The sequence below is a fragment of the Capra hircus genome, chromosome 1 (assembly GCF_001704415.2).
Source record: "Capra hircus breed San Clemente chromosome 1, ASM170441v1, whole genome shotgun sequence".
NCBI lineage: Eukaryota > Metazoa > Chordata > Mammalia > Artiodactyla > Bovidae > Capra > Capra hircus.
In genome coordinates this window covers 42,868,537-42,890,418 of record NC_030808.1, presented here as the reverse complement: position 1 = coordinate 42,890,418, position 21,882 = coordinate 42,868,537, and the positions used below count along the sequence as shown (strand labels likewise).

General features: G+C 39.9%; 2 protein-coding genes across 6 annotated transcripts in view; one reads left to right on the top strand and one right to left on the bottom strand.

Annotated features, from left to right (window-relative positions):
- The window catches only part of DCBLD2 (discoidin, CUB and LCCL domain containing 2), an 81,972-nt gene extending 77,996 nt beyond the window's left edge, over window positions 1-3,976 (top strand). Inside the window, exon 16 of the mRNA XM_005674883.3 lies at window positions 183-3,976. Within this exon, the coding sequence (XP_005674940.3) occupies window positions 183-652 (470 nt within the window). The 3' untranslated portion in view covers window positions 653-3,976. The remainder of the gene's footprint in view (window positions 1-182) is intronic.
- ST3GAL6 (ST3 beta-galactoside alpha-2,3-sialyltransferase 6) overlaps window positions 2,841-21,882 on the bottom strand; it is an 86,874-nt gene continuing 67,832 nt past the window's right edge. For all 5 annotated transcript variants that reach the window (XM_018057940.1, XM_018058015.1, XM_018057820.1 and 2 more), the window contains 6 exons: window positions 14,503-14,598; window positions 11,103-11,289; window positions 10,858-10,995; window positions 6,882-7,034; window positions 4,619-5,709; window positions 2,841-3,766 (listed from right to left, as the gene is read on the bottom strand). In XM_018057940.1, coding sequence (XP_017913429.1) covers window positions 5,623-5,709; window positions 6,882-7,034; window positions 10,858-10,995; window positions 11,103-11,289; window positions 14,503-14,598 — 661 coding nt within the window. In that variant the 3' untranslated portion in view covers window positions 2,841-3,766; window positions 4,619-5,622. The remainder of the gene's footprint in view (window positions 3,767-4,618; window positions 5,710-6,881; window positions 7,035-10,857; window positions 10,996-11,102; window positions 11,290-14,502; window positions 14,599-21,882) is intronic.

Genomic DNA, 21,882 nt, shown 5'->3' with positions numbered 1-21,882 from the left:
AGCTTTCGGGCACAATGACATATAACCTTGAGATAACATCTTTTTTAATTTTGAAGTTGATTCTTGCAGGAAAACCCATCCATCTCCATGACAGCACAGGTGCCATAAAGACGTGTGTGTTTTCAGGGTAAGCCTGTGGCATTAATGAGAGGACTTTTCTGTTTGTGTTTTGTGACACCCAGAGTACGCACAGCCACTTGTGGGAGGAATTGTGGGCCCCCTCCATCAGAGGTCTACCTTTAAACCAGAAGAAGGGAAAGAAGCAGGGTATGCTGACCTCGATCCCTACAGCTCCCCAGTGCAAGAAGTTTACCACGCCTATGCAGAACCACTGCCAGTGACCGGGCCTGAGTACGCAACCCCAATTGTCATGGACATGTCCGGGCACCCCTCAGCTGCAGCTGGCCTGCCCTCAACTTCCACTTTCAAAGCTGCAGGGAACCAACCGCCCACTTCGGTGGGAACATACAACACTCTCCTCTCCAGGACCGACAGCTGCTCCTCAGCGCAGGCCCAGTATGATACCCCGAAAGGTGGGAAGCCAGGCCCAAGCGCCCTGGATGAACTGGTGTACCAGGTGCCGCAGAGCACGCAGGAGGTGTCAGAAGCAGGGAAGGAGGGTGAATGTGATGTTTTTAAAGAAGTCATTTGAAGGTGATGCTGCTTTTTACAAAGCATCATTTTAAAGCACATGGCCTTTTTTGTTGTTGTTGTATTAGTGGTAGAACGTATTACATATCTGTCACGGATGTGGTTGGGGGAAGTGTGATGACCGAGGTACAAAAACTACTAATCTTACCATCTTGCTTTAAAAGGGTTACTGTGGCACAGTTACTGCTTGCCTATGAAATTTTAAACATCTTGTTTGTTACTACTGTAAAACACTATTTTATACAGAAAAGGCTCCCTACTATGCACTTCAAAGAAATTTAAAATCACTGAGTATTTATTACCGATGCTGCAGGTACATTGATGAACTCGAGATGGCTCTGTAAGCCTTTTTGGCAATAACGCATGGTACTGTTCTTAAAATGTCTAATGGCTTGAAATTCAGCAATTTGTGAAAAGTGGGTACTATTGTGATTTCTTCCTCTTCTATTCTTGTATTGCTTTCTGAATTTAAAAAATATATATTGATATAATCATTGTTTTGATTGCAGCATTATATATTTATCCATCTTTCCTTAGGAAGAGCTGTAGCTGGGAAACTGACCTGTAGTGAGCAGGGTGATTTTTCACTTTCTGACACTCTAATGAACTTAAACATTTCATAGTACATGACCTGGTCTCATCCCTTGCTTGTTCCACCTGGGGCCCTTGGTGGCCTGCCCCATTCTCATCTTTATAAATGCCTGAGTTTTTTTCAGTGGGTGATGCTTGCTCTATCAATCTCATTAATTTAGATCCCCTAGTGTCTTCATGCGGAAACAGGAACAATTTTATAAATTAAAAAAGCTATAAAGGAGATCCTCTGCTCCAGACTTTATTTGCAATGGAATTCTTCCTAGGAGAGTGTGAAAAGTTAAGGACTTTTAAACGTGAACACTGTAAACAATACCCACTTAATATTTCTCAACATGAAAAGCAAAATTATTCCTCAGGAATCGTATAAATTACTTTCCCTCCACAAAAGTAACCAAATTGTTTTGGTTTTATATACAGACTGTTCTTTGACTCTCAAGTTATTTATTGTTTTTAGTGAAATAAATATTTTCCCACAGTAAGAAATGCAAACCCAGCATGTATTTTTCGGCTCTGTGTGATTATGCCATCCATGTGGTCTGGGGTGTGAGTAGTCTCCCGTATCACAGGGAACAGAGGGAACAAATGTTTTAGCATCCTAGCAAAGGAAAATCCCTGTCTTATTTTTGATACCTCTGGGCAACTTTGGTCACCCAGAAGTAGTTTAAATGACTGAAACAGAAATCATCTGCAGTTTACTAGCCTTAGTGTAAAAACCATCTTTAGAAGTCTTTAGATTGGTAAGATGATATGAGAAGCTAACTATATGATTAAAATATATCAATTTTACATCCCCTAGTTTATAGTTTAATATTGAAATGTACTTCCCCAGCAGGTTCTAGTCGTTTCTTTTAGCCAATACGGCCAGATGATGGCAGAATTTGCTAAATTTAACCAACTATATACAGTGTTCATTTTGCTTGTTTCCATGAGTCTTTTAGCATTGTAAAACATTGCTCCAAAACAGAACTGCCAAATTCTACAGCCTCCCTGCATTCTAGTTGTATGATTTTGTTGGTCTTATTTTCAGTTGCTTTTCCTTTTTCCAACAGACTTTTGAGGCATAATTTTATTCATTGAAAAACCAATACACATTTTGTTTCAAAATATTTGAAACAAAAAGCACAGATGTTGAACTTTTATTAAAACAGGTATGAATGTGTAAAGCACATATATTAATGTAGTCATCCCCCTCCAGGTGGGAAGAAAGTAAACCAATTTCTTTTATTTTTTTATTCATCCTTAGTATACAAAAATCTACTTCTAAAATCATATGCCTATTTGAAGCTTTAAAAGAAATGAGTTCAGTAACTATTTCTTTTTTCCAAAGACGCTTGCTATTTTTAATTGTGTGTACCTGATTGTTTTCCCATAGAACTTTTTTTTTGTTGAGAAGCAAATGTTTTCATAAATAATGCATGTTTTAAGACTTGATTCATATGTTACCACTGTGCTGTCCCTGAACTACCAATAATTTTTATAAAATACCTAGTTTTTAACTATTATTATATATTTTACTTTCCACATGAAGAGCTGAGCCTGATGCAAAAGGTTGTTCTGGTATGTACTTTTTAATTCGTTTTCATATTAGAGTTTTGTTTTTTTTTTTTTAACGTTACTATGTCTGATATAGATACAGCTTTGGAGACAATCAAGTAACAACTGAAAATGTGAAGGTAAACATTTTTTACAAAATTCCCTTGATTTTTTATTCTTTGCTTGAAACGTAAAAAAAAAAAAAAAAGTCACTGTGACTTACTGGGTTAAATTTTTTCCTGTTAATGCAGTTATAAAAATAGAATCAGACAGTGGTACAGGAAATGTGGCCCTTAAGGTTTCATAAAATTACACTGACTTCACTGTTACTTGATCTTAGGAACCAGCACAGTTAAAGGTAAGATATTGTGAATGCTGATTTATATTGTATTAAAAGCTGTAAATCTAAATAGATCCTATTGTGTATGCAGGGTCTAGCCCAGTTATTTAAGTTCACGTTTCACTATTTGCACTTTGCATTGAACAATGGGTTTATTTGCTGTTGAAATGGTTCGAGTAGAAGATTTATACAGTAACTGAAAATATGTTATGTATACATTTGCCCTTCTCCCTCCCATCCACAAGAGGGAGCAGAAAATGAGCTTATTTAAATATGAATGTGGCCATAATTCTGTGGAATGTAATAAAGCTTGAACCTCTTTCCCTGGGCTGGTCCATATTGTAACCTGGAGAGCAAGAGGGTTATAGAAAAACACCATGTCAGATAATAGGATTAGAAAGAACAACTAGATTAGGTGGGACAATAAAAGCTTTTCAACCCTCTTAAGAGAAATCAGTGAAGTTCTGTTTATTTAAAAAAAAAAAAAATTACCTACTGGCTATGCCTTTTGGTTCTGAACTTGAAATCCCTAAACTGCAATATCTAAGTAAGAGTTGGATATTTTTAGGTCAACTGTGGCACCAGTTCTCATATAATCCAACTTGTAACTAGTTTCTTCTTCTCATCTCCTCCTCTTCTTTTTTGGCACTGGGAAAGGTAGAAACAAAACATATATTGAAATACGTATTGGAAATAAAAATGGCTTTGCGTGTCAGTGATATTCTCCCAGAATGTACTTTTCTTACCTCGGCATGAACTGTAGTCACTCAGTATTTGTATATGTTGCTAGAATTTGATTGTATAAATAGTGAGATTTTAATGTGTTCATGTGTTTTTAATAAATTGTATATATGTGTCTTGTTCCTTTTTTTGTTTTTCTTAAACCTTGAGGTTTGTAGCCATTCTCGTACTATACAAAATACCAGATTCCTCAATTTTAAGAGCAGCCAGAAATGTTATGGCCAGTGTTATAGTATTTACAGTAACATTTGAAAATGCCACCATTAGTGTTTGACTTTTAACGTTTTCTGTAGCCAGCACCACCCTTTCTGAAGCCAGACTCAGCATCCACAGCCTAGCTGTGGGCCCCGGCTGTGTGGTATGAGGGAATGAGCAGCTATGGCTTTTCCACCCGAGTTATCAGAAGGATCAAATGAGATGGTATGTGTGAGCATATGCTGGAATTAACAGCACAGAGTGTACATTCAACATGTAGGTCTGAGTTCAATCAGCTACTAGTTTTCTCCCCCAACACCACTTTTCAAGTATGTCGTTTATTCCCGTTTCTGACCTAATATTTATACACCCTCTTTAGAGAGGTAGGTTGTCAGCGATAATTATCATTGTCTCCCAATGATACCAGTTCTTTCTACACATGCCTCTTCTGACAGCTTTTGGTTCTAGCCATGTAACTTCTATTGCTCTCTTCACCCACTGCCCCCCCCCCTCCCCAGTAATCTTTGATTATAGTCATTAAAGTGAAAAGGGAGACTGGCTCACCACTGTAGTCCAACTGGCTTGTCTGCATCCCACCAGTCTTTTCTGGTGCACCCTAGGTAAGCTTTCCATTTGAAGATGTGACTGAATCCTGTGGACAGCTGGTTTTGTCATGAAAGTGCCACTGAAATCCAGAAACAGCTGACTCTTACAGGTTTACTCATTCTTGTCTTTGTCTCTTGTCTTGTCTTTTTTACTTTACTTCAAATAAGCTTCGAAAATACTGCTTACGAATTTTCTCCTTCTTGAGCTTGCCTACTTCAGCTTCTTTGTATAAACTTTATTTCTTTAAAATAATGAAGTCACCAGACTTTAAGAATTGCAGTCTTTGGTTATTTACTTATCCAGAGCTTCATGTTTATCCTGTTTCTTTTGACTTAGAAAAAAAAAAATTTTCATTCTACCAAACTACTGATCATAATCATGGTTTACTTAACTGCAGGAGAAAAAATGCTTAATTCAGCCAGCATGATCTTAGATTTCCATATACGTCCACGCTTCAGGTCTGGTTTAAGATTCCAGTCTGGTTCCTCGGGTATAACTAAAAGGAACTAGAGTTATACACCTGAAGTGGGTCCAGTACACTACATCAGGGAACTGCCACACACCAGTTCCCTACCAATTTACAGTAGCCAGATGAACCTCTCAAAATGTCCTGTTACATTCAAAATGTGTTGTAGTAAACTAACCCCCCTTACTTACTAGGAAGTCAGCGTCCCTTCAGAAGTCTAAGATGAACTAACTATAGTTAAAAACACTTCAGAAAACTAGCTTATTTTTAAACAATACAATGAAAAGTTCACTTTCCCTGATATCTTAACATCTTGGTTTCCATAAATTAAATATATTCACAGAAATTAAGCTGGTGGTTATGAATCACCAGGCAGCAACAGACTTGATACACATAATTTCTTGACAAGTACATCCAACATATTTAAAAATAAACTAAAAATTGCAGTATAAAAATAAAACTAACACTGTTAGCATTATCTTCTGAGTCTGTAGGGTTACTCTTGGGTCAAGTCGGTTACAAAGTTTTTTTCTATAATGTCCTTCAGAAAGAGCTGCTCCGCAGTCACATTGTGATATTCATTCTAAAGAAGAAAAACAAAAGTCACCGTCTATCCCAATCTGAAGATATTAATAGCGACAGCAATGGAATATGCTATATATTAAAAAAAAAAAAAACTCAAGTAACAAGTGACATGGACTTGAACTTCTGTTATCTATTGTTTTTCACTGCTCATTCTTTTTCCAGAGCCTTCCCTAAAAGCCCACTCTTTCCACTTAAACCATCACTTAAGTAAGAGGCTCCCTCACATCATCTTCTGGTCTGCTGAAGTGAAGTCGCTCAGTCGTGTCCGACTCTTTGAGACCCCATGGACTGTAGCCCACCAGGCTCCTCTGTCCATGGGATTCTCTAGGCAAGAATACTGGAGTGGGTTGCCATTTCCTTCTCCAGGGAATCTTCCCGACCCAGGGATTGAACCCAGGTCTCCTGAATTGCAGGTAAACGTTTTAACCTCTGAGCCAGTAAAGAACCCAACCCTGGTCTGCTGAATTACGGTGTAAATCTAGAAACCAAATTGACAAGATCTAAGCTGAATAATTCCACTTATTCAGCTTACATAGTATTTAGGGATGAGGATTTAAGGGGATTGGTTTCATTTCATGGGATATATCCATATACTTAACAATAAATCATTTATTGTTCAACATTAAAATGTACATGTAATATTTTAACTATCACTTGTGCCACTAATCTAAGTTATTAGGAAAATAGAAAATTCATTCCCATTCACAGTAAAAGTTTAAGGATCAAATCTACCATTATTAATCCCCATGCAAGAGAAAAATGATCTAGTATAAAAGTTTACAAGTTTTCTGACCATGAAGATTCTCTCGTGAGGTTATAAAGTTATAGCCCTTCCCATCTACTTAACTGGAAAACTCCATGAAAATAGTATGATCATGGCCATGCTTTTAGGTGAATCTGTCATATCTCAAACAACAGGTTTCTATCTTTTCAAACAGTGCATCAAATACAGCATCTAAGGTAAGGCTTGGTCCCTATGTAGGTTTGATAAGATTCTTCCAAGGGTCTGAGGCCAGCAGATTGGGAGCTGTTGCTGTAGTTAAGAACTCTGGACCCCACTCCTAATTTTAGCGCATGCTATCTCTGTAAACCCTTATTAAGCCATCAACCTCTCAAAACATGTTCCCTCAGTAAAATGACAGGGTGAAACGGTGGAATATACAAGCTTACCTCACTCATCAAAGACATGGTGGCATTCCCATAGTAGTGCAAAGGGCTCTTGAGGTCAGAAAAGTTGTACTTAAAGCCAGCAAGGTGAACTTCATGACATATGTGAAATGCCAATGTAATGGCAATAATGCCTGTGGTTGGGTGTTTGGGTTTCTGGGGGAGGAAATGAAAATTTAGGGGAAAAAGTCCACACAAGGTACTTGTTTCCAAAGCCTGTTTGGGTGATCCATCTTACAGCGTCTTCTGAGCATTTCATCAAGACAAAAAAAGTTCAACCTTCATCATGCCCCAAGGCTCAAGTGCCAAGTTAATATCCTAACTCTGTAAAGTGCTGGTTGAAATCTTAGAAAGTCTTTCAAGTAAAACCTAACTGCAGTACTAGTCCAGAAGACAACTATTAGATGAAGGCTTGAGGAAAAGGATGCTGCCGCCTTGTTTAGAAAACACGTCAAGTCCGGCAACTTGTGGAAAAAGCCAAGCCTGAGAATATTAAACCCATGTATGAAATGTAAGAACCACTTAATTCACCGACAGATAGAATCATGCTAAAAGGCTTCAAATCATTTAGCCAGAAAATAGTTCTGTTTCATAATGCTGATAATTCAGCTCTAGGGAAAGATGGCTTTAATTGAGTAACTTCAATAACAAACTGCCAAGAAAATGAAGATTCCAGATGTATATACATAGTAAAGTCACACTCAGTTTTGTTTTTAAATTGATAAATTTTGAATAAAACCAAGCATCCCCTTCACATGTACATATATCCTAAAAAGTACTATCATAGATGTTTGACCAAAGGGTCTTGGCATTCTAAGCTTTAATTCTCATAGGGTAGCCTTCAAAAGCAAAAACAAAATATATCTTAAGTGTTTTTTTTTAACACAAAAATTCAAGGAGATTTTCTTTTGATTAAACATTTCCTACAGATCCCATGGAAATTACATATGATTAATTATGGTTTCAAGAAAAATCAGAGCAGCATAATAAAATCAAGTAAACTCCAGGAAGCAAATTTGTCTGAAAGCCTAACAGCCTTTTACCTAAGTTTTTCTTTACCCCTTGCACTACTGTGACTCCACCACAGCTTCTCCATCTGCTGTGAAAGGAAGTTAATGGTTGGGTTAAAAACCTAGGAGTCATCCCACCTCACTGATGCCATCACATTTCAAGTTCTCGCTTTCCTTTCTTCATACCTTAGAGTTTTCCATTCACCATTATAGTCATTTCCTTATGTAGGCCTTTAATTTCCTTTGGCACCCATCTCCCACAGAACCTATATTGTTCCTGACAAAATCTTAACCCTGGTTAAGGTCAGAGAAAACAGCATACTTGACTGGTCACAGATTACATTTATGACCACCTCAAGTGGGCATTCACTCAAGTCCAACAATCCAGTTATACTCCCCTAGTAAACTCCCGTTTCTACTCTGCAAGATGACAATCTCATACCTTTCTATCCAACAGCTCTATCTTCCTTCCTACTTTAAACTGCCAGTTTAATCCTCATTTTTCTTAGAAAACAGAATCAATCAGACAAGAGCTACATCATCTTCCCAATTCCAAATCTACCTTTGTCTTTACCCATATTTTCAGTGTTCACTCCTAGGTGGATGAGCTGCCCCTGTTTCTACCTAGAGCCAGCCTCTCCCCTCATGCACTCCATTTACCCCATCTTTTTTCTCAACAATTTTGCTTCTACAAGTATCCCCTTTGTCTCATCATCAATATTTCCCTCTAATGAGCCATCCCTTCAGCATACAAACATATCTATCTAAAAACCCATCACAACAACAACAACAACAACAACCCTTCCTGAACCTATGCCTTCCAGCCTTTCCTCTGCTTTCTTTTCCAGCAAAACCCCATTGAAGATTTGCCTCCACTCACTCATGTCCCACGTTCTTTCTCTTTCACCCAGTTCAATCGGGCTTTCTTCCTCTTCCTATACTTGTCCCCATCAGTGTGACCTCTGTGTTTCCAGGATGGCATCTGATGCAGTTGACCTCTGAAACACAGCTGTGTCCCTCACTTGGCTTCCCGGACACTGCCCTAGTGGGATTTCAATGCACTTAAAACTAGTTCTAGTACCGTCTCTAAGGAAGACCAGAGGCCTCCTGTGTACCACCTGAAGCAAAAATCAAGGGATAAATCTGATCTTACCTCACTTAGGAAAGTAAAAGTTGAAAATTCACAAAATATACATTCAGAAGCTGTCTTTCCCTCAAAATTAGCATGACAGGACTTAATATTTATGCTTTTTTGACTTCGGAAATCCACCTCCAGGTGTCTTTCCTACAGAAATCACACAAGTGTGCAGAAAATCCCTATAAGCACATGCATTTCTACATTACCTACAGGGGAAAAAAAAAGCTGGCTAGAAAACTAAAGGTCTGTAAATAGGGGAAGAGTTAGAGAAGAGAAACAGCAGAACAATACAGTATAATCACAAATTACACTCAACAACAAAAAGCGTGCTTGTGTTTGTAACTGCACAGACAAAAGTTGATGCAAACAATAAAAGCTGGAGAGGATGTAGAGAAAAGGGAACCTTCCTACCTTCGGTGGGAATGCAAATTGATACAGCTACTGTGGAGAAGGAGTATGCAGATTACTTAAAAAACTAAGAACAGAACTACCATATAACCCAGCAATCTCACTCCTGGGTGTATACCCGGAGAAAACCATAGTTCATAAAGATACATGCACCTCAATGCTCATTGCAGCACTATTTAAAATATCCGGGACATGGAAGCAGCCTAGACGTCCACTGACAGAAATGGATCAAGACGATGTGATACACATACACAGTGGAATATCACTCAGCTGTAGAAAAGAATGAAATAGTGCCCTTTGCAGACATGGATGGGCCTAGAGACTGTCATACGGACGGAAGTCAGAAAGAACAATATTGCTTGTATGTAGACTCCGGGAAAATGGTATAGATGAGCTTACATAGAAATAGAGACACAGATAAAGTTACAGATGCCAAGGAGAGAGGAGGGATGAGATGAATTGAGAGATCGGGGTTGACATGTAAACTCTGGTGGCACTGTGTATAGCACAGATAACTAATGAGAACCTACTGTACGGCACAGGGAACTCTGCTCAGTGCTCTCTGGTGACCGAAACGAGAAGGAAGTCTAAGAAAGGGATATAGGTGTACGTATAAGTGATTCACTTTGCTGTACAGCAGAAACTAACACAACGTTATAAAACAACTATTCTCCAATAAAATTAACTTTTAAAAAAGTATTTGTGTTTGTGAATGCACAGACAAGAGTCTAGAAGGATATAAAAAATGCAAAAGAGCTTGGGAGATAATCTGAATTATACAGAGAAAAAAAGGATGATTTCCTTTTTAAAAAAGTATTCCTTTGTAAAAGCTGTTTAAGCATGTAATATTTCAGAATTTTTTTATTGTGCTAATGAAAAGGAACAAAATACAAGTTTATTTCTTTGGATTTTCCCCAAATACAAAAAGGAAAGCCTCCTTTCAGCTGAGATATCACATTACACATTTACTCAAGCTTCAAGTGAAAAATACAGCCTGTCACTGTATGGATCTAAACTACCTTTTTCATAGGGAATGTAGACAAACACGGCTACAACAGTCAAAGTCAATGAGATTCCTTGTAATCAGAATTAAAGAATCCTGCTGTCTGCACACAGCCTACCCATCAGCGCTACACACCCTCTCCCCTTTCCCCCATCAATACTCTCCTCCCTGCAGAGCAGTGAAGAGGAGGCGAAGAGAGATGGGGCAGGAAAAACACTACACTTAAAAGGTGGTCTTCCTTGCAACCTGAACAACATATAGATAAAATCCACAGATAACCTAATCTCACTAACTCAGATGTGGCCCTCAGAAGTCACGTCATGAGTCATGGTTCTCACCCAGGTTCTAAGACTCCCAGAGACCCTCTATTCCACCCCAGTAATGTCTTTAGTTTGAAACTATGTGAAGGAAAATACATACCTCATTTTTGGGAAACGCTTTCGGGAAATGAAGCAGTTCGTATGCTGCCATTCTGGTGATGTAAGGATCTAATATTCTGATTTGATAAGGTTTATAGATCAGATTTAAGGCTGGTTCCTTCCAAAAACCATTAGGATTCTGAAATAAAGTAAGAATATAGAAAATACAATTTGTCATTGTCTTTTTAAAAAATATATATATTAAAAAAAAGGAAACCAGAAGACAGATCGATTTTGCCAACTTACTATTTTGCCACCTGTCAACAATTCCAACAGCCACTTTAAATCAAGTGGCTTAAAAGCAGTGAGAATCACCGTAGTATTAGGGTCACTGTGATTAGGATCTGAAAAAACAGATTCTGGATAAAAAAGTCGGAAGGTAGTCCTTCTCCCAACTTCCTCTTCATGTCCTAAAACAGGACCGTTATTCATTCTGTGGGTAGTAAACACACAAGACATGTAGACCAAGAGCAGTCAGGGTCATTTCCATCACAGTTCTCCGATATCAGAGCCAGACAAACATCGTCTGACGAGCCACGTAGCTGGGCTCTAAAGCCACGTGGCAATCCATCAAGTCTTTCACAGCCAAGGAAATAACTCCCCTTCCTGAAACAGCTGCTTGATCAAAGGCAGAAACATTCATTTGTGTTTGAAAATTAACTGTGGGGCCATCAATAGTTCATTCTTACCTCCAGAAAAACTGAAGACAAAATGAAACAGATGGGAACATAAAACCCCAGAATACTCAGAACGGACCTTGGAGGACATCTCAATAAAACCCCTTGTGTTTGTAGATAAAGGCCCTGATGCCCATAAGATAAAGTTACTTGCCCAAGGTTATACCATCATGGAGCACATGGATGTGTGCCTAAGTGACTGACAGGCAAGAGTCCCAGTTAAGGTGATTTGAAGACCCATCAAAACTGATGTGCTCTGAAGTAAAGGAACAACAAAACTGCTCTATTTATACCTAAGCATAACCAATAGTAACTGTTGCTGGGATGAACGAAAGAACCACAAATGATCCAGTGCTGGATTTGCGATGCTTAAAATAAGGCGAGGTTAGACATGTACTATTTATGCACACACCATGAAGGTGTGCTAGGAAAAGGAATGCTTTGTTGCCAAAATAGTGTCCCCTAGGAGACAAATACTGTTTGACCCTATGGCACTATGTAATATAAAGCAGCCTTAATAACACCTGAAATGACTTTCATAATGTCTTGCCAGTGGCATTTTCCCACAAGGGCCTGGTATGGTTCTAGGCAACCAGATTTTACACAATTACAAAGAAATCTGTGAGTGCTTGAACATTGTTTTGTGGATAAATCTTCACAGCTTCCTCAAAATGGATAACCACCAGAAAATGAGGTGACCATACTATGAAGAAACGCTTGGCAACTTGTAACCCAGCAAAACGCCCAAGCACTGCCAGGTCATCCTAATGCATTGCCCAACGGGAAGTTTTCTCACTCTTCAGAAGACTGTTCATGGCCATTCCCAACAAATACACACTTAATGACCTGACTTCAACCTTTACTACAAGAAAACAGAGATGGAAATGTTCTCATTACCCCACCAGTAGGTCTATGGGACTCTCGGTAGCTGTAACCACAACCCTCACTTTCCCTTCCACTGCAGAGATAACCACGCTGTGCTCTGAGCCCCATGCCCTCTCTTGTTACCATGCCAATCTCTTTATTCATTTCCATCAGTTTACTAATGTTTTAGAATCTCCTATCTATAAAAGGAAACGAAACAGAAAATCTCCTTTAGGAGTCCGGAATTATCTCCAGTAACCATCTTATGTCTCAACCCCACAGTGAAATTTCTCCAAAGAGTTTTTTATACTAGTTTACTCGTTTCTCTGCTTTCTCACCTGTCATTCCCTCAAACCGCTCCACTTGGGCTTCTGCCCGGCACCACACCTCCAAGTCTGCTGTCAAGAACATCAGTGAGCTTCAACTTGCCAGTCCAATGTGAACTCTGTCCTTAACTTACAGGACCTCTCACCAGCATCTGTCATGGTTGAAACCTCCCTGTGTTAAAACACTGTGCTGGCTTGGTGTTTATGATCACCTTTTCCTGACTTTCTTCCGACCTCAGTGGCAGATCCTCTCCAGCTCCTTTACTCCTTTCACAACCTTTAAGTTTTGAGTACTTCAAAGCTCAGTCCTGAGCCCTCTTTGTCTGCTCCTGGGAAATCTCACCCAGTCCATGGTTTAAATACAACTTATAAGATTTAACCTCTTTATCTAACTGCCTACTTGATTTATATACTATAAATCTAATAAGCATCTCAAACATGGTATGTTCATACCAAAATCTTGATTCTCCCCTAAACCTGTTCCTACCCTAGTCTTCCCCAACTCAATGAATGGTACCACTGTCCAGCTAGTCTATTAAGCTGAAAACCTGGAAGTATCCTGCATTTCTTTATTCCCATCCCTGCTCACATCTGATAAAAAGCAAATCCTGATAACTGTAACTCTAATACATGCCTCAGTCTAGTCCCTTATCTCTGTCCCCACCATGAAAATCCTATTGCAAGCCACCATTCTCTATCCAAATGCAGCAACCTAACTGGTCTTTTCATTTCCACCTTTGTCCTTCATGTTTTATTGTCCATGCCACCACCAGGGTATTTTAAAGACAAAACCAGGGCTTCCCTGGTGTCCAGTGGTTAAGAATCCGCCTGCCAATGCAGTGGACATGGGTTTGATCCCTGCTCTGGGAAGATCCCACATGCCCTGAGGCAACTAAGCCCATGCGTCCCAACTGCTGAACCTGCACACTTTAGAGCCTGTGCTCCACAACAAGAGAAGCCATCTCAATGAGAAATCCATGCAGCACAACCAGAGTAGCCCCTGCTCACTGCAACTAGAAAAAGCCTGCATGTAGCAACAAGGACCCAGTGCAATCATAAATAAATACAATTAAAAAAAAAAAAGACATAACCAAGATAGAGTTGCATTCTTGCTGAATGATTTTCAAAACTTTTCTGTTATACTTAAAACACAAGCCCAAATCCGAGTTGACAAAATCTACAAAGCCCACTCCTTAACTACATTTTCAGCTGCCGATTGCACCCCTCTCCCCAGTCTGCTGCCCTCCAACCTCACTGGTTTTCTTTTTGCTGCTCTCAAACCCAGCAACATACCTTCCAGAGGACCTTCAGTCAACATTTTCTCTGCCTGTATTGCTCTTCCCTGGTCTTCATATGGCCAGTACTGTGTGGTCACTTAGGTCTAGTTTAAGATGTCTCTGCCTCAGCATTGCCATCCATTCAAAAATAGCCATTCATTCATTCTTGATTTAACTGTTTTGATTGTTTACATGACATTTATTATATTTCTTTTCTTAATTACTGTTTTCTTCTTCCCACAGGGAGGAAAAACATTATGCTTATTCACTGCAATAGCCCCCTGGGGCTAGAACTGTGCCCAGAATGTTCAGAGGATTTCATAAATATTTGCTAAATGAATGACCTGAAATCTAAGTCTACTCTAGCCAACAACTTGAGTAATATGTAATGTACTTAAACATACTAAAGCAACTCTACTTCCTTTTAAAAATGGTCATACCAAAGCAGGAAACTATGTTCTTTGAAAACAGTTCCATGTTAGCAAATAGAAAACATATTTACCTTATTATTACATCATAGGAGTCAATTTTTTCTCCTAATGTCTTATTCTTCAAAATTCCTCCATTACCAACCACCACACACTTCTTACACGGCACACTGTTGAACAAATAGACAAGTGAGAGATTGAGACATCTTTTACAAAACTGGCTGATTCCAACAACCTGTTCATACTTTGAGGAACCCAGGAAAAGAACCAATTGTAACTCCCAGGTCTAGGGATATAGTAAGACTCAAGAAATCATGTTCCAGAGGAACTATATCATTGTTAGCAACTATTAATGCTTATCAGTTCATATACATCCCTTCATTATGCTTCTCATAACCACCCATGGAGAGAAGCAAGCCTGATATTTCCATTTCACAGAAGAAAAGATATTAAAAAAATGTTTAGGTAACATTTCCAAGTCATACTCCAAAGAGGTAAAACTAGGATTGAGTCCAGGCCTCTGGACTACAAAGATACCCCTCAACATAAGAGTCTCCATGTTAATATTGATACAAGTGTGTTCTATATTAGATGTGTATGTATTTTCCATTAGTGTTACCCATTCCCCTGAGATTCCAGCTTTGAATTATGGCTATGTATTATAAGTGTGGAGACAGACAGTATAGAACCTGGTGGGCAAAGTGCAGCTTCTTTGTACCTGCTCATGCTCACTTCAATTCCCCAAACAGGTACTGGTCCTTAAAGCTTAGCCAGTATACAAATGAAAAGTTTACTCTGTATTTCTGCCAAAGAGCTTTAAAATAGGACATGAGGTGGAACTTCCTGTTGCTGGCCAGAATCAGCCTCAGCCAGTGGATTATCTACGGTTCAGCTCTCAGCCAACAGGACCTGGCCTTCAACATAATAAAGGCCATATATGACAAACCCACAGCAAACATCATTCTCATTGGTAGAAAGAAAAAACTGAAAGCACTTCCTCTAGGATCAGGAACAAGACAAGAATGTCCACACAAAGCTATCAGTATAGCTTTGGAAGTCCTAGCCACAGAAATCAGAGAAGAAAAAGAAATAAAAGGAATGTAAATTGAAAAACTATGTAAATAGTAAAACTATCACTGCTTGTAGATGACATAATACTATACTTAGAAAATCATAAAGATGCTACCAAAAAACTACTAGAGCTCATTAATGAATTTGATCAAGTTGAAAGATACAAAATTACCATGCAGAAATCTCTTGCATTTCTATACACTAACAATGAAAGATCAGAAAAGAGAAATTAAGGGGAAAGAATCCCATTTATCATCACATCAAAAAGAATAAATTACCTAGGAATAAACCTACCTAAGGAAATAAAGACCAGTGCCCAGAAAACTACAAGATTCTGATGAAGGGAACCAAAGACGACACACACAGATGGACATGCCATGTTCTTGGATTGGAAGAATTGATATTGTGAAAATGACTATACTACCCAAAGTAATCTACAGATTCAATGCAGTCCTTATCAAATTACCAATAGCATTTTTCACAGAATTAGAACGAAAATTTTTTACAATTTGTATGGAAACACAAAAGACCCTAAATAGCCAAAGCTATCTTTTTAAAAAGATATATTTCTTTTAATTGGAGGGTAATTACAATATTTTGATGGGTTTTGCCATACATCAACATGAATCAGCCACGGATATACATGTGGCCTCTATTCTGAACTCCCCTACCACCTCCCTCCTTACCCTATCCCTCTGGGTTGTCCCAGAGCACTGGCTTTGGGTGCCCTGCTTCATGCATCAAACTTGCACTGGTCATCTATTTTATATATGTTAATATACATGTTTCAATGTTATTCTCTCAGGTCATCCCACTCTCACCTTCTCCCATAGAGTCCAAAAGTCCATTCTTTACATCTGTGTCTCTTTTGTTGCCCTGCATGTAGGATCATCATTATCTTTCTAAATTCCTTATCTATGCATTAATATACAGTATTTGTTTTTCTCTTTCTGACTTACTTCACTCTGTATAATAGGCTCTAGTTTCATCCACCTCATTAGAACTGACTCAAATGCATTCCTTCTTACAGCTGGGTAATACTCCTTTGTGTATATGCACCACAACTTCCTTATCCACTCATCTGCCAATGGACATCTAGGTTGCTTCCATGTACCAGCTATAGCAAACAGCGTTGCAATGAACATTGGAGTACATGTGTCTCTTTCAGTTCTGGTTTCCTCGGGGTATATGTCCAGGGGTGGGTTTGCTGGGTCATGTGGCAGTTCTATTCTCAGCTTTTTAAGGAATCTCCACACTGTTTTCCATAGTAGCTGTACCAGTTTGCATTCCCACCAACAGTGTAAGAATGTTCCCTTTTCTCCACATCCTCTCCAGCATTTATTGCTTGTAGACTTTTTGATGAAGGCCATTCCAACCAGCATGAGATGATAACACACTGTGGTTTTGATTTGCATTTCTCTAATAATGAGTGATGTTGAGCATCTTTTCATGTGTTTTTCATGTGGAGGTTGATTACTCCAGTTTCATTCTTTTTTCTCAAGATAGCCAAAGCAATATTGAGAAAGAAAAATAAGAGCTGCAGAAATCAGGCTCCCTAAGTTCAGACTATACTAAAAAGCTACAGTAACCAAAAAACCAAAACAGTATGGTATTGGCACAAAAACAGAAATATAGGCCAATGAAACAGTATAGAAGGCCCAGAGATAAATCCACGCACCTATAGTCAGCTAATCTATCACAAAGAAGAAATAAGTGGTATAGAGAAAACAGGACAGCTACACATAAAATAATGAAATTAGAACATTTCCTAACACCATACATAAAAATAAACTCAAAATGGATTAAAGACCTAACTTTAAGACCCAGTACTATAAAATTTTTAGAGGAAAACAAAGGCAAAGCACCCTTTGACATAAATCACAGCAATATCTTTTTTGATCCACCTCCTAAAGTAATGAAAACAAAAACAAACAAACAGGACCTAATTAAAATTAAAACTTTCTGTGCAGCAAAGCAACCATGAAGAAAACAAAAAGACAAGGATTAATCTCCAAAATATACAAACAGTTCATGAAGCCCAATATCAAAAAACCAACCAACAACAACAACAACAAAAAAAGACCCAAACAATGGGCAAAAGACTTACATAGACATTTCTCCAAAGAAGACATACAGAGGGCAAACAGGCCCATGAGACGATACTAAACATCACTAATTATTAGCGAAAGGATCAGAGCTACAGTGAGGTATCACCTCACACCAGCCACAATGGCCAGCATCAAAATATCTGCAAACAATGAATGCTGGAGAGATATGGACAGAAGGGAATCCTCTTACTCTGTTGGTGGGAATGTAAACTGATGGAGAACAGTATGGAGGTTTCCTAAAAAACTAAAAATAGAGCTACTGTTATCATTCAGCAACCCCACTTTTGGCGATATAGCTGGAGAAAACCATAATTCAAAAAGATACATGCACCCCAATGTTCACTGCAGCACTGTTTACAATAGCCAGGATATGGAAGCAACTTAAATGTCCATCAACAGCAAAATGGATAAAGACAATATGCTGCATATATACAGCAGAATTTTAGTCAACCAAAAAAAAAAAAAAAAAGAAAGAATTCCATTTGTGGCAACATGGATGGACCTAGAGATTGTCTACTGAGTGAAGTAAGTCAGTGTAAGACAAATATCAGATGATAGCACTCGCATATGGAATGTAAAGAAATGGTACAAATGAACCTATGTAGAAAATAAACTATTGACAGAAGGGGGAAATACTGGGAGCAAGAGAGTCAGACATGACTTAGAGGCTGAACAGCAACAACGTGTAAGCAATAAGGGCCTACCACACAGCACGAGGAAGTCTACTCAGCACTCTTTACTGACCTATATGGGAACAGAATCTAAAAACAGAGGGTATGTGTAGAACTGATTCACTCTGCTGAACACCTGAAACTAACAGCATTGTAAATCAACCACACTCCTATAAAAACTAACTGAAAACAAACCGACAAACAAAAAAAAAACATGGCCTGGCCCATCGGGCTCCAAGCTCTCACCACCACTCGGCTAGGCCTGGAGAAATGACAAAAGATAATGTCCTTCTCCTCCCAGGGACAAAACTTCAGAGGGTAAGGCTGTTGAGACTGTCTTTGCAGGGCCCTCATGACGTGGAAATATGAGGAAAAAACTGTTTCTCGAAGCACCATGAAATCAGCAGACCAGATGAACTCCGGATCCTATGGGCTTCAGGAAACTAATAGTAGCAAAGTTGCATAAACGCTGTAGAATTCTTAAACATAGAGAACACAGCAGTACAGGAACTACCAAAAGGAGCCAGGCATTGGCCCTGTTGGGTTAAGAGGAGACAAGATACACATTCCTATACATGTAAATGTACCTTTTTAATTGAGAATTTGTTTAGTTCATCTACTTATATTTGATGGTTTTACACCTTCAACTTTCTAGAGATGTTTCTTTTTGAAATCTGCTTGCCTTCAACTATTAAAATAACATTTCTAGTTGCTCTAACATACAAGTTTGACATAACCCCCAATCCCAGGAAACCACTCTATGCACAGTGCTCTGCAGCCAGGTGGCCTGGAGAAGATGGGATTGCTCCCTGGTCAACCCCGTCCTCTCTGGGTCTGCGGCCATCCTCCCTGGCAGATCTAGCCCGTGAGGGCTCCATGGCAGGGAGCAGCTCCTACACACACAGCTTGCATGGCTTTTCCTTCCGTAACCTCAGGGCCAGTAACGCCAAGTGAGATGCTGAAACTCCAGACACTGGCTTCACCTCCCCTTCAGAACACTAAGCAAGGCTGGGCACCAGGGAGGGAGTGGCTAGGAATGGACAGGATGGGAATAACCGCTCCATTCCTATGAGGTCACCTGTGTGGGGGTGAAGGAGGAATTTCTAAAATGTATGGCATCTAGACTAACCCTCTTTCCTTCAAAGAAGGCTGCAGGCCACTCCCCTCCCCAGTCATTTCTTCTAGTCAATCTTCTCAGCCTCTTTCCACTTGGGAAAAATGGAAAGAAATCATATGGACACTGTCTCACCCAAGAGAACTCCAGTTCCAAAGACGCTTTATACTGCCAAGGTCACACATTTTAGAAATTTCACTGTTTTCTTCCCTGTTGGCTTTGCAGAGGGCAGGTGGAATGGGGGAAGGTCCTTCACCATGGGAAAAGTTCACTGATGTCTTTAAAAGCAAACCTTATCAATGGAATTTTCCTTTTCCTCCCAGCAAGGGATACGGCAAAGATCCACACTTTTTTTTTTTTTTTTTTTGGAATATCGTATCATGTATAACACTAGAAACTTCACTGGGGATATGCCTAAGACTACTCTTTGGCAATAACATCTTCTCTGCAGCGGAGACTCACAATACCCCCATGACACTAGGAAACGCACAATGAAACAGGTACAGTCTGAACCACACACCTTGTTACTCACTGCTTTCCTCTCTCCCCAGAAGGTAACCTCATGTTATCAAAGGAGTGATTCACCCTATCCATGGCTTCATCCTCTGGCCTGGGCTCCTGGCCTCCCTTGTTTCCGCAGCATGAATCAATAATTTTCAGTGACCTTTGGGTGACTCTCTTTACTTTACGTTATTTAATTAACACAGGCTTCCCAGGTTGTGCGAGTAGTTAAAAAATCCACCTGCCAATGCAGGAGATGCAAGAGATGGTGGGTCAGGCCCTGGGTCAGGAAGATTCTGGAGGAGGAAATGGCACCCCACTCCAGCATTCTTGCCTGGAGAATCCCATGGCCGGAGGAGCCCGGCAGGCTGCAGTCCTTGGGGCCACAGAGTCGGACACGGCTGGGCACACCATGCACAAACAGGTGCAGTGCACTGTGAGTCCCTAAAGGGCAAGAACAGCATCACTTATATTTCTGCATCCTCTAATCTGAAACTTCCTGATTTACAAGTTGTACATTTCAGAAACTGCTTTGGTTGTCACTCTAAGCGTGACTTTGTATCTGGAGAAACAGATAGCTGTTCTTCCTTCCTCTATCCTGGAAACAGAGAAATCCACGTGCCTCCAAATTGCTTACCCAGAAACAAAATAATTCCGGACTGCTTGAACCTGTTAATGAAAAATCTAGAAAACTGCTGAGCTAGTAATGGTAAGAGCGTACACTTCCTGTAGGTAAAAGACATATTTCTCAATCAGTCAGGCAAATCCAGAAAAGTTACTAAATTATGCAGTGAAACATCAGCCATCAATAAAAGGGAAGTAAATTTGAACTGTCCACTTCCCGTGATCTATGATCTGTCTTTTCTGAATGCTTTACAATATTCATTTGTCCCTTCAGCAGCATCATATACATTAAAATGTATCATTCCATCTTCAATGTAACAATCTTTGGCAGATCCCAGGTGTCATATCCCCATTGCCCCTGTGCCAGCTGGCAGAGCCTTGCTTTCACAAGCCTAACAGTGATGAGCATATTCTTGTGCCAAGGTTGGTGTAGATGTGGCCATGTGACCCGTCCCTGGGCAGTCAGATATTAGGGAAATCTGTTAGATGCTCTGGGAAACCCTTTACCCTCAGGAAGAGAATGGTTTGAAAAGAACAGTTTCGTTCTAGCCATCCCTTCCTTTCCACTTAGATACTGACACATGATAAGGCTAGAGCAGCTGTAGTCATCTCAAACCTGAGAAAGACAGAGAGAACCACCAAGAAGCTGCCCTGACATCACTGAGCCACAGATTCAATCCTGTAACCAGAGCCAGTGCACACAGATGTAAGGTGGCACACAGTCCAAATACAACGGTACCATCCAGACAACTACATGTGCACGTCGGCACCCCCTGGGTCTGTGCACTCCAGTCTGTGCAGCCATACATGGCTGCCCTACGAGCCGGATCCACAAATCTGTGGACCTTAACCCACACATCTTTAGATATGGGATATAATAAACATCTGCTGAGTTCAGATCACTCTTAGGAACCGTGTCACTTGCAAGCCTGCGCAATGGGCCGGGGTGGAGGGCTCGCTGCTAGCTCTGACCCCCCCAATCAGCATCTCTGGGACCCTGGTCTTGTGATGGAACCTCCTGGGTCTCAGTACGCCCTTTTATGAAGTAAGGAAATCACTGAGGTCTGTGTGCGTGCTCAGTCTCTCAGTCGAGTCCAACTCTTGGTAACCCCATGGATGTAGCCCACCAGACTTCTCTATCCATGGAATTTTACAGGCAAGAATACTAGAGTGGGTTGCCATTTCCTCCTCCAGGGGATCTTCCTTATCCAGGGATTGAACCCACATCTTCTGCACCTCCTGCATTGTTAGGCAGATTCTTTACCACTAGCGCACCAGGGAAACCCCCTTACCGAGGTCTGGAATGTTGCTGATCTATGCTGTATGGAGCCATTACCCCTAGCATGCGTACCATGGTTTCTGTGT